Source organism: Periplaneta americana, chromosome 11 (assembly GCF_040183065.1).
Source record: "Periplaneta americana isolate PAMFEO1 chromosome 11, P.americana_PAMFEO1_priV1, whole genome shotgun sequence".
NCBI lineage: Eukaryota > Metazoa > Arthropoda > Insecta > Blattodea > Blattidae > Periplaneta > Periplaneta americana.
Genome location: NC_091127.1, coordinates 169,124,491 through 169,136,944, shown reverse-complemented (window position 1 = coordinate 169,136,944; position 12,454 = coordinate 169,124,491). Strand labels below are relative to the sequence as shown.

General features: G+C 36.5%; 1 protein-coding gene across 1 annotated transcript in view; it reads left to right on the top strand.

Moving 5' to 3' along the window:
* Nucleotides 1–6,084, top strand: part of LOC138709583 (kinesin-like protein KIF20A) — a 90,522-nt gene extending 84,438 nt beyond the window's left edge. Inside the window, exons 31-34 of the mRNA XM_069840465.1 lie at nt 682–863; nt 2,131–2,165; nt 3,513–3,601; nt 5,765–6,084. Of these exons, the coding sequence (XP_069696566.1) occupies nt 682–863; nt 2,131–2,165; nt 3,513–3,601; nt 5,765–5,824 (366 nt within the window). The 3' untranslated portion in view covers nt 5,825–6,084. The remainder of the gene's footprint in view (nt 1–681; nt 864–2,130; nt 2,166–3,512; nt 3,602–5,764) is intronic.
* The last annotated feature ends 6,370 nt before the right edge of the window (nt 6,085–12,454 follow it).

Here is a 12,454-nt window from a genome sequence, read left to right as displayed (position 1 = left end):
GTGAGAGTCCAAGTTTCACAGCCATACAGAACAACCGGTAATATAACTGTTTTATAAATTCTAATTTTCAGATTTTTTGACAGCAGACTAGATGACAAAAGTTCTCAACCAAATAATAACAGGCATTTCCCATATTTATTCTGCGTTTAATTTCCTCCCGAGTGTCATTCATATTTGTTACTGTTGCTCCAAGATATTTGAATTTTTCCACCTCTTCGAAGGATAAATCTCCAACTTTTATAGTTCCATTTCGTACAATATTCTGATCACGAGACATAATCATATACTTAGTCTTTTCGGGATTTACTTCCAACCCTATCTCTTTACTTGCTTCAAGTAGAATTTCCGTGTTTTCCCTAATCGTTTGAGGATTTTCTCCTAACATATTCACGTCATCCGCATAGACAAGAAGCTGATGTAACCCGTTCAATTCTAAACCCTCTGTGTTATCCTGAACATTCCTAATGGCATATTCTAGAGCAAAGTTAAAAAGTAAAGGTGAAATTATTAATTTTTTTAATTACCAGCTATGCAGATATTTAGTAATTAAAATTGAATAATTTATTTCTGTTTAGCTGATGAAGAAGTAAATGCATAAAAATGTCATAATTTAGAATCGAATTTACACATGATTAATAGAGTATCTAAGGATTTGTGTTTATCAAATTGATGTATTTTCAGGTAACCAGACTAGAAGATGAAATAAAGAGTAAACATAGAGTTAATGATGAACTTCTAAATGAAGAACTAAAACAATTAACTATTTCTACTCATTCAAAAGAGATTCAAGGATCTCGCCGAACACGCAAGAAAGTGACAGATGAAAATATGCACCCATCAGAACTTACAATCTCTGAAAAGAAGTAAGATCGGGAGTATCAAATCTTCATTGTTTTTGTTTTATTTTTCTTCTACCAGTTTTTACATTGAACATATTACTAATCTGTAGAGCATGCATGATTATATAGCATTATACAGGATGTTTCAAAAAAGACTTTGCAGCTTTATAAGCCTATAGAAATTTATTCATATAACTTACAGAAATGGTTAAGGTGTCATTTTAAAGGCCAATACATTAAGTTTCTACCAAGCAGTTATTTTGGTTCATTGTGACTTCCGTTTGTGATATGGCAGACATCCAATCTATAGTCAATCTCTTGCCACACACGAGCCAGTAGGTCAGGAGTCACTCCTGCAACTGTGGCATTAATTCTATTTCTCTGCTCAGTGAGATGAGCAGGTAAAGGAGGAACAAACACTCGATCTTTGACGAATCCCCGCACGAAAAAATCTAGGGGGAAGAGGGGGGTCAGATCTGGTGAGCGAGGTGGCCATGCAGTTGGTCCTGCATGACCAATCCAACGACCTGGGAAATGTCGATCGAGTAGCTCACAAACCTCGAAACAGTAGTAAGGTGGTGCCCATCTTGCTGGTAGTGACTGCGTCCATCTTGATCATCTTCGTCAATCTGTGCAATGAGAAAATTTCGAGCATATCTTGATGCACAATATCGTCTATGGTGAATTTCGTACTACAGCACTACATGAGTCAAACTTGACGTATTGTCGTGAACTGATTCTGTAAGATATGTGGATAAATTTCTGTATGCTTGTAAAGTTGTAAAGTCCTTTTTGAAACAACCTGTATAATTCATATGAATATTATTTACATTGCTATTGTCCATCAGGAAAACCCAAAACTCGACTTCATAATAGTGTTGATTGTTACACAATGGTGGGTACTATGTGCGCCTTATAACTTGAACTGGAGAGGAATTGACCACCCTACCCCATTGTCTCCTGGCTTGATTGCTTCAGGAGTGGTATCTTACTGGTGTCACGAAATTATTTCGAACTCTTCAGTAGTACCGATGGCAAATGATTTTCGTTCAGTTAGTAATTTTATTCCTCCTCCATAGTGACCACTGACCAAGTCGTGTTGGCTGCGTCTCATTTGTGGGACTAGGGAGCTCAGAGCTCGAGTTATAAGGCCCACATCTGTATCCAAACATTATTCTCAAAGAGTAATTTGATAAAGCTGTAGATCACTTCACTGTCCTAGATTTGCACTCTATTCATTCACCTGATATTTCTGTTGTGAGATTATTAACTTTTCACATTTCTGTTGCAGAAAGCTGCAGCCTTCAAAACTGAAACAAAATGCAGGTATGTCATCTCTCATATTAACCTTTGTGTGCTTTTGAATGTACGACTTGAAGTCCTAAGGTAAAACAGTACGTAGATTGTAGCTCTCCTGTCTTAAAGACGTCAAGTTCCACGATCATGATTTGTGATTGGCGAAATTCGTTGCCTGAATGCAAGAACTAGGTAACTCGAAATTTGCGTTTTTTAGTTACCTCTTTTATAGCATAGCAAAAATCGCACAAAATGTAATCCAGGATCTAGGTAACTGATCGAATGATACCAGCGACATCTATTTTCCAATATAGCAAATAGGTAAAAGAAAACGAGACATATTCCTTAGTGCAATCAATAAGTAAATAGGCGATGTCACAAAATATGAAAAATCAAGTTACCTAGTTCTCGCATTCAGGCGACGATATGAAATTTCATATTATAAACCAGTGGTTCCCAACCTGTGGTCTGTGGACCCCTGTGGGTCCGTGAGTGATTTGAAAGGTCCTCTCTCCTCTCCTCTCCTCTCCTCTCCTCTCCTCTCCTCTCCTCTCCTCTCCTCTCCTCTCCTCTCCTCCCCTCTCCTCTCCTCTCCTCTCCTCTCCTCTCCTCTCCCTCTCCCTCTCCCTCTCCAATCATGATATTATATTTATAGGGCTAGGATTTTGATGACCTATAAATCATGAAAAAATGTCCTAAAAACAATGCATTTATGAACTAAAAATCTTTCAAAAATGCCCTAAAATTGATCTTACATAATTGGCTTAGCAGAAATATTAATATTTAGACTAGTAATTAAATTAAATTCTGGTACCAACATTCAAGTTTATTTAATTTTACATAATTTTTCTTAGTAGCACACTTCAACTAATTATTTTATTTGATGTAGTTCCATGTAGTCCACCACAAAGCCACTCTTATCCGGAACTAGCAGGTATAGAGGAGTCTATATTGAAAGGGTGGTTGGACTGATCCATTATGTGAGGGTGCACTACGTTAAAATGACAATATTTGTGTAGAAAACGATTAAAATAATATACAAAATAATGGGTATTAATTGAAAAATTATATAAGGAAAATATCAAAAGAAAAAAAAAATTAATTAATAATGGGAGTTTATGGCCAAAATTAAATGAAAATACCCCAAAAATGACAGAATAAAACAAAAAATGCTCTAACAAATATGTTGTAAAACACTCAGTTTATCACACAACATATAAATACTAAAGCAGCTATGTTTCTGGCTTACTAGAAAAAAGTTGCAATTTCATCAAAATCCTAGCCCTAATTATATAGTACCAATATATTGAATATCAAAGAAAAAAAGTTAGTCTAAATAAGAACTTAAGTTTTAATTTGACCTCTGTTGTCTTCTAGAATCACTGGAAAAGAGAAGTAAAAGTCGACGCAGAAATTTGTTCTCGAGTAATAATTTTGATGAATCTTTGGAGCTGGATCCAGTTGAAGTGAGTAAAGTTGGCACTTTATTTATTAAATTGTGAAAGTAATACACAATCTGATAACACTACTATTAGTAATTTCATTGTGTAGAGACATAGTAGTTTAATATTCCTACTTAGGGAATCTTCTATGCCACATCAATAAATTTAGGAATGCAGTTATATTGTCAGACTCCAAAGCAGCTATTCTATCAATCGTCTCTAAACACAAACCTTCATCTCAAACAGCAGAAATAACTAAAATGCTCTCTCAATTAATATCACTCAATAAAAGAATTGTATTCCAATGGATACCATCCCATTGTGGAATCCTGGGAAACGAGAATGCGGATGCTTTAGCAAAGAAGGGCAGCACTGCTACTTACAGACCTGTTACTAAATCTACGTATTACTCTGTGAAAAGATTTATTAAATCTACATACTTAGACTTCAACAAACAAAATTTGATAACTCAATCCCAAGGGAAAAAATGGAACTCTCTGCATCAAAATCCACAGTTAGTTCCCGATTTACCACGAAAATCGTCTGTAGCTGCATTTAGATTGGCAACAGGCCATGATTGTTTGGCCAAACACCTGCATAGAATTGGAATATATCAGTCCCCTAACTGCCCATTGTGCAACTCAAACCAAGAAATGGATTCGGAACACCTCAAAATCTGTGCTTCAGTGGCTGGTCATGATAATATCTTTGAAAAATATTGGAGTGCAAGAGGTCAAATGACTTTATTGTCAAATGCCTGGCATTAGAAAACAACAACTTTTCCATGATTTTATTTTTATGTTTTTTATTTCCAAAAGAATAGAGAATGGGTGAAGTAATACTCCTTCAATCATTATGTTCATGTCAGTCCAAACATAATTGATTACCAACTAGATTAGATCAATGGCTACTGCCTCCATTACCATCATCATGTCAGTTTTCCATGGAACAGAGAGAGAGGCTGTTCCTAGTTAGTCTAAATTTTGTCCTTTCCATTTCCGGGTGCAATTTTTCTTCCTTCTGTTATCCATGCAGCTGTCTGGACTAACATCAGGAAAGGCAACACGACAGGGAATACTGTTTCTTATGCACAAAAATGCGGTTCTGGACAATTGGCCATAGAAAATTGGTAACTGGGACAATTGACCACAGAAAATTGGTAATAGGGACAATTCGCCACAGATAGACAATTTGCCACACCATCCATTATCCAAAAATGAGACCGTAACAATTTATTTAAATGTTGTTGTTGTTGTTTTCTAATGCCAGGTGTTTGACAATAAAGTCATTTGACCTCTTGCACTCCAATATTTTTCAAAGATATTATCATGGCCAGCCACTGAAGCACAGATTTTGAGGTGTTCCGAATCCATTTCTTGGTTTGAGTTTCACAATGGACAGTTAGGGGACTGATATATTCCAATTCTATGCAGGTGTTTGGCCAAACAATCATGGCCTGTTGCCAATCTAAATGCAGCTACAGACGATTTTCGTGGTAAATCGGGAATTAACTGTGGATTTTGATGCAGAGAGTTCCATTTTTTCCCATGGGATTGAGTTATCAAATTTTGTTTGTTGAAGTCTAAGTATGTAGATTTAATAAATCTCTTCACAGAGTAATACTAGATTTAGTAACAGGTCTGTAAATAGCAGTACTGCCCTTCTTTGCTAAAGTATCTGCATTCTCGTTTCCCAGGATTCCACAATGGGATGGTATCCATTGGAATACAATTCTTTTATTGAGTGATATTAATTGAGAGAGCATTTTAGTTATTTCTGCTGTTTGAGATGAAGGTGTGTGTTTAGAGACTATTGATAGAATAGCTGCTTTGGAGTCTGACAATATAACTGCATTTTTAAATTTATTGATGTGGCATAGAAGATTCCTGAGACTTTCACTTATTGCAATGATTTCTCCATCAAAACTTGTTGTTCCTTATCCAAGAGATCTATAAAGTGAGAAGAGACAGCACATAACACCTACTCCGGCACCTTGTTCTCTGGAGATCAAGGATCCGTCGGTGTATAAATGAAGCCAGTTTTGTGGCTTATATAAAATAATGCCCCAGAACTATGCAAATATACATGATTAACATCTGAATGAAAAGTAGTAACTACTTCTTTTAACCATACAAGATTTCATAGAAACTATTTCTAACATTGCCATTTTGTCTTTATATTCCCTAGACAGAGGAAACCATACCTTCCCAATCACCAGGAAGAATTTTAAGGAGTCGCCGCATGTGAAAGAAAAGATTAGTACCTAGACATAGATTTTAGTTAACTTGCTCATGTATCAAGTTTTATGTAAAAAGTGACAACTTTTATCTTAAATAGATCTTTTTTTATTAATCTGTGACATTTTTAGCGTATTATTCAAATAATTACTATTGCAAAACATTTTTGTGTTGAGATTGTCATATAGGGTTATTCGTGTATCAGAATAGTTTTATGTAAAGTGATACAACTTGTATTTTAAATAAATCTTTTTTTATAAATTTGTGACATCTTTAGCCTATTATTCAAATAACGACTGTTGCAAAACATTTTTGTGTTGAAGAGACCACATTTCTCATACAGGGTGGACCAGATTTTTTTTTTTTTTTTTAATAATTTGATTGATCAGTGCATTTAGGACTATACAGATCATTTCTAAATAAAATATAAATATAATACATGACACTGAATTGAGGGCAGCCTAGATTGGGCTCCTCAGTGAACAAAAATAATTGTTAATAAATAATTATTTATAGGTTGGTGTGATGATAAATTTTGATTATAATATGAGGTCCATTGGAAGTTGGCTCTTGATTCTGGTGGGAAATGTGGACTTCCTTCCGAGAGAGTAGTGGATGGCGCCTGGAACATTTTCTAGGTTGTTATAGAACTTTTTAGTTTGTGAATGAATAAACTGTTTGATTGTGTCAATACCAGTTTCTCTGTGTAGTTGGCTGTTACGGACAAACCAAGGAGAATTGAATGAAATTCGTAGGACTTTATTTTGAAATGACTGGATGTGTTTAATTTCACTTATTGCAGCTCCTCCCCAGACAGGACAGGCATAAAGCAGTAGAGGTCGTAATAGAGATGTGTAAAGTAGCATGCAATTTTGTAGCTTCAGAGATGATTTCTTGTTGAGGAGCGGATATAATAATTTAGTGAGTCTTGAGTAGGCCAATTTAAGTTTGTTGTTGATGTGATGTTCCCATGATAGACGGTGATCTAAGTGCACTCCAAGATATTTTACAGCTTCATCCTTTGGTTTCCACGGTATCACATTGGTTGAAAGATTTATGCATGGAGGATTAGCAGGACGACACAAAGTAAATATCATTGCTTTGCATTTATTGTAGTTCAGTGCGATGCGCCAATTTCCAAGCCAAGGGCATATGATGTTTAAAGCTTCCTGAAGATGATTTGAGGCTATGTTAATGTTGCGATGGGTTGCATAAATAGCTGTATCGTCTGCATACATAGCAATTTGTGCAGTTGGTGTTGCAGGAATGTCCGAAGTATATACATTGAATAATATCGGACCTAAGATAGAGCCTTGTGGAACGCCAGCACTAATGGGTCTAACAGAGGATGAGACACATTTCAAATGCATATTTCTAGGCAGAGAAGAAGCACATTTATTAAGCGCTATGTGTGACTCATAACGTCATAACCAAGATACACAAGGTCAGCACTATGTTTATCGTTTGAATACCACATCCTGTAGCTGCGCACCACCTCGATGAGAACATTCTTGTGCTCTCTTCGTCATATTCTTCATAATGTAGTGCAGTAAATCAGCCGGACTGGCCTCTATCTCCCTCCAGATGTTTTCTTTGAGTTGATCAATCGTACTGGGTCTTGTGGTGTACACCTTCTCCTTTAGTAACCCCACAGGAAGTAGTCCAGTGAGGTTTGTCCAGAGACCTGGATGGCCAATTGATATCACTGAATCTGGAAATGAGGTGTCCAGGAAATTGTCGAAGGGTTGCCATTGGCACTAATCCTATATGACTAGTGGCACCATCCTGTTGCATTTACATGTCTAAAACCGAGCTGTCTCATTTCGGGAACTGAAAAAGTGAGTAGCATATTGTTTGACAATCCTTATTTTCAGACTCAGCGATACACTGCTCCACCGATTTAGTAGAATGCATCTAAAGAAAACAGTACAACATAGTCCATTGTTGTGACGAGAATCCAAGCCTCCGCATACCTGTAAGGCATCATGTCACAAACATGTTCACGTCTGAGTATTTCTGACAAAAGTACGAGGCTTGTTCTTAAAGTAAGTTCCAAAAGGGTGTAGTAAGTAAACGGGAAGATATTTACAAACCATTTTTGTTGCATTGTATTCCCCACACTTCAATTACTTCTCAACATAATCTCCACCATTATTGAGGCATTTATCGAGTCGTGGCACAAGTCGTTCTATCCCCTCATTGTAGAATTCGCCCGCCTGCGATGCGAACCACTCCTGCACTGCTGTTTTCACTTCATTGTCGCCATCAAAATGTTGACCACTGAGGAACTTCTTGTGCAGGAAGAGATGAAAGTCACTTGGATCCAAATCTGGGCTGTAGGAGGTATGGTCAGTTTGTTCCCAGCCAAATTTTGAGATGAGATTTTGGATGTCACGAGCTGTGTGTGGCCGAGCGTTGTCTTGAAGCAACACAACTCCATCAGTTAGCATCCCGCGTCTCTTGTTCTGAATTGCGCGATGGAGCTTCTTCAAGGTCTGGCAATAGGTTTCTCTATTGATGGTTTCACCCTGAGGCAAGAATTCGATGAGTAGGACTCTTTTTCTGTCCCAAAAACAGTGCACATGATCTTGTGTGTTGACGTGGTTTGTTTGAATTTCTTTTTCCTTGGCGATGCAGTGTGCCTCCATTCCATGGACTGCTGCTTCGATTCAGGTGTCACGTGAGACACCCAAGTCTCGCCACCCGTCACGATATGGTCAAACTCATCGCCTTGCTCACTGTAACGTGTGAGAAAGCTCAATGCACTGGAAGCTTGTTTGGCTTTGTGTTCCTCAGTGAGCATCTTGGGTACCCATCATGAGCACAATTTTCGATATCGTAATCAATCTGTTACAATTTTGTAGAGAACACTCTGCGACATTTGTGGAAAATTCAAGGAATTTTTTCATTGACAACATGCACCAAATCGTCATTGATCAAAGATGGCCGACCGGTACGCTGCTCGTCATGCACAGAGACGTGGCCCTTGTTGAACTTCCTAACCCATCTCCTGACCATTCCATCACTAATGGCATCATCACCATACACCTCACAAAGTTGACGATGAATGTCAGCTGTTTTAATGTTTCTCGCATTCAAGAAACGGATAACAGACCGCATCTCACAGTCGGCGGGGTGCTCGATCACTTTAAACATTTCAACTGATCACAACTAACCACATACACGGACTGAAGCTCTGAAACTGCATGCACAGCTTGCCTGAGGACTGAAGAAGAAAACACGCATGCGCAAAATGATTGCAGCGATATGACTGCTGTAATTGAAAACGGAACTTACTTTAAGAACACGCCTCGTAAATATTATTCATTACCTTGAAAATGGTGCAAATATTAAGGATATTGCTTGAGAGTTTAAAGTAATATTTATTTGTTCTTTCACTTGTTTATTTACTTATTTATTTTCTTACTTATTCTTTATTTATTTACTTATTTATTATTGTATTGTATGGATAGATTATTCTGGGAAATAAAAATAATTTATATTAACGTTGTATTAGATTTATTTATTTTTTTAATGAATGAACTCTTAAATTATCCATTCCCATATGATAGATTTTTACTGTCCATAATAGTTTTTGACTTTCATTCTCTACCTAAACACGATGCTTGTCGATTGCGGGGACTTACTCTGTGTGTTATATCCAAGTTGCAGACATTAGTTTTCTCCTATATTGACGGAGCAGTATACCCATTGGCAATCCAGATCCCCAGATTTAACCCCATTCCAGTGGGGTTACCTACTCAAACTTTTTTGGTTGAGGCAACCCAAAGGACATTCAATAGAATTTCAAGCTCAGTACTTCTCCTTACCATGCTCAAGAAAAGTCGAGGCTCGAAATCCAGAAACAAATATGGACAGTGAAAGTGAAAATGGTGTTGGTATTAAGTAAACCGTATTGCTATAATTTTTCTTTTATTTAATGACGGGTACTTGACTTCATTAACCTGCTATATGAAGCCAATTGTGTAGACCAGTTTACCAACAGTTGTTGCCCATAGTCTACACCAGTGATGTCAACTGATGCCCATAGAAGTAAGCGCGCGCTTTAGAGCTCAGGAGAGCCTGAGCACTTTACAGTGGAAAGGAAAGAGACAGACGAAAGAGGTAGTATATGCCGCTTGGTCGAGCTATATACAGGGATGGCCACCACTGATTCAATGGTTAAAGGGAAGAGAACTTATTAAAACTGTATTCATGTTAATTTTTAGATTTGTCTGAGAAGTATAAGTACATTATAAGAATGTAAGTTTTAATTTTAATGTTCATTTTTCACAAGTTTGCGTTTTTATTCAAATTAATTTTAATGTTCATTTTTCACAAGTTTGCGTTTTTATTCAAAAGAAATATTTTCTCAACTTTTTTAAGAAAAGTGAAATTTTCAGATATGTTTAGTAGCCTTACAGGTACTAAAACAATGTTTTCGTAAATATGTATATGTATATATATATCGTAAATATGTATTACTGAAGATAGTGTATTAAAACGTTTGAAAATATTCGCATGGAAAATGTTTGTAAGGAAATGAATTAACAAAGCAAATACTGTTACATCACAAACAAAAGATATGTGCTTATGTGTTGGTAAAACGTCAACTCTATAGCTTCAGCAGATTTCGAGATAATTTAATATTCTTATAACAGAAAGTTGCGCACCAATATCACCTAAAAGCATAATGCAATAAGAGTTTTATTATATAATATTAGTTACAGTTAAAACATATACCTAGGCAACTTTACTTTGTACTATAATGTTTTGATTACTTTTATAAGGCTAAATACAGTATACCATCAATATCAATTTAAACTTCTGTCATATTCAGTGTCTTTCTTTGGGATAACTCTTTATGAATGATGTGCTTAATTCACTCAGTACAGTATAGTTGTAGTTATTATGGAATTTGTGTGAATATTCCTTCTTTACTCTTTATTATGTTATTAACGTTTAAAACACAACTGCAATATTAGGCTAAGAAATAGGCGTTAGTACTGTTGTTTTACAGACAATATAGAAAATAACAAACAGAAAAAAGCCATATAAAAATAACGACATAAAATTTCACGTTCCGTTTGAAGTTTGTGCACCACTGTTTTCTTAATCCAACAGGCTGCTTATTCCTCCTACCATACCTAGCGCTTAATGCCCACGCATGACGTCAAGGTCAGAAAAATGCGCTTGCTTTGACATCACTGGTCTACACTATACTTGTAATGAGGTGAGATGGTGGAGATTTGTTGGAATGCCACAGGGGAACCAGAGCTTCCGGAGAAAAAACCCCTGGTACGTGGACCATGTGCTTGCACAATACAAGTCATAAATCGGGAGTATGTCAGGGATAGAACCTGGGTCCACAGGATTATGACTTGGTGCTCTAACCACTGAACTACCATGGCAGTGTATTGAATATACCGTAATAAATAAATGTGTATTCATATCATTTTTCATTTTTGTATTGCACAATTTTACAATGTACCTCAAAGGATGTAAAACATTTAAAAAATGTAATAACTCGTAATACAGTTACACTTTTACTGAGAATTTGTGATTCTTCTTTATGGCACAAAGCAAACTTCCTCGAAAATGATTGGTTATTTCCAGGTAGAAGTTGCTAAGTTCAAATTCCATTTTTTTAGTGGATACAGTACACCTGGCTGGCAAGAACGTATAAATTCTGTTAGTGAAAGGAAGTAGGAACAGTAACAATATCAAAAAGTAAATTGAAATTAATATATAACTGATACCTCGCCTCTTTGTCAGTTTCTGCAAGAAGTTCCAGCTGAACAATGACTTCATTCGTGATGTTTCCCTTGCTGCTATCAGAGGATCACTTGCCATTTTAAAATACCGCCTGTACTTTGTTTCCTAAAAAGGAAGAACTTTTATTTGAACGTCTAATCCGTTTGTTTATTAGGTTTAGGCCTGTTATATGTATGCTATTATCCTTCCAATACTTAATTTCCCTTTTTTGTTCGTTCCCCACATTTCTCTTTTGTGGTCTGTTTTTGCTTTTACTCTGTGTGTTTGTTATGCTTTGTCCAATGAGGCAGTCCTGTTATTGGGAAAGCTGAAAGAGAGTCTTTCTTACAAAAGTTTGCTTCGAACTTCAAAACAGCTTTATCTTAGAACTACCACTTTGGACTTGGTGATTTCTGCCTCAATGACTACGATGTATAAATGTTAGGCAACTTCCTGGAGCCAAGATTCCAGTTTGGAAATGTGCCTCTATTGTTCCAGCAAAATAGTGCCACTACGCACATGACAAGGGCATCTAGAAGTTCTCAGAAAATTTTGCAATCTCGGTAAATGATGACATCCCATGGCTGACTCACTCGCCAGATCTCTTTGTGGTTGCTTCTTCTGGCGATACCTCAAAGCTGAAGTCTTTAAATATAGGCTACAGACATCTGATGAATTGAAAGATGTTATTCGTCATTAAATTGTAGCAGTAGCAGAGGTAAGAAATAGGAAGCTGAGTAGATGCAAAAGTTCGTAGCAGTTTTTGGCTGTGACAAAAGATTTTAGTTGAGATGAATAGACGACAGAAATTAATATATTCTACATTTTCTACGACTTTCTGCCAATTCTGGGATAGTTTTTCGATTCTGCATCTGAAGAAATTACT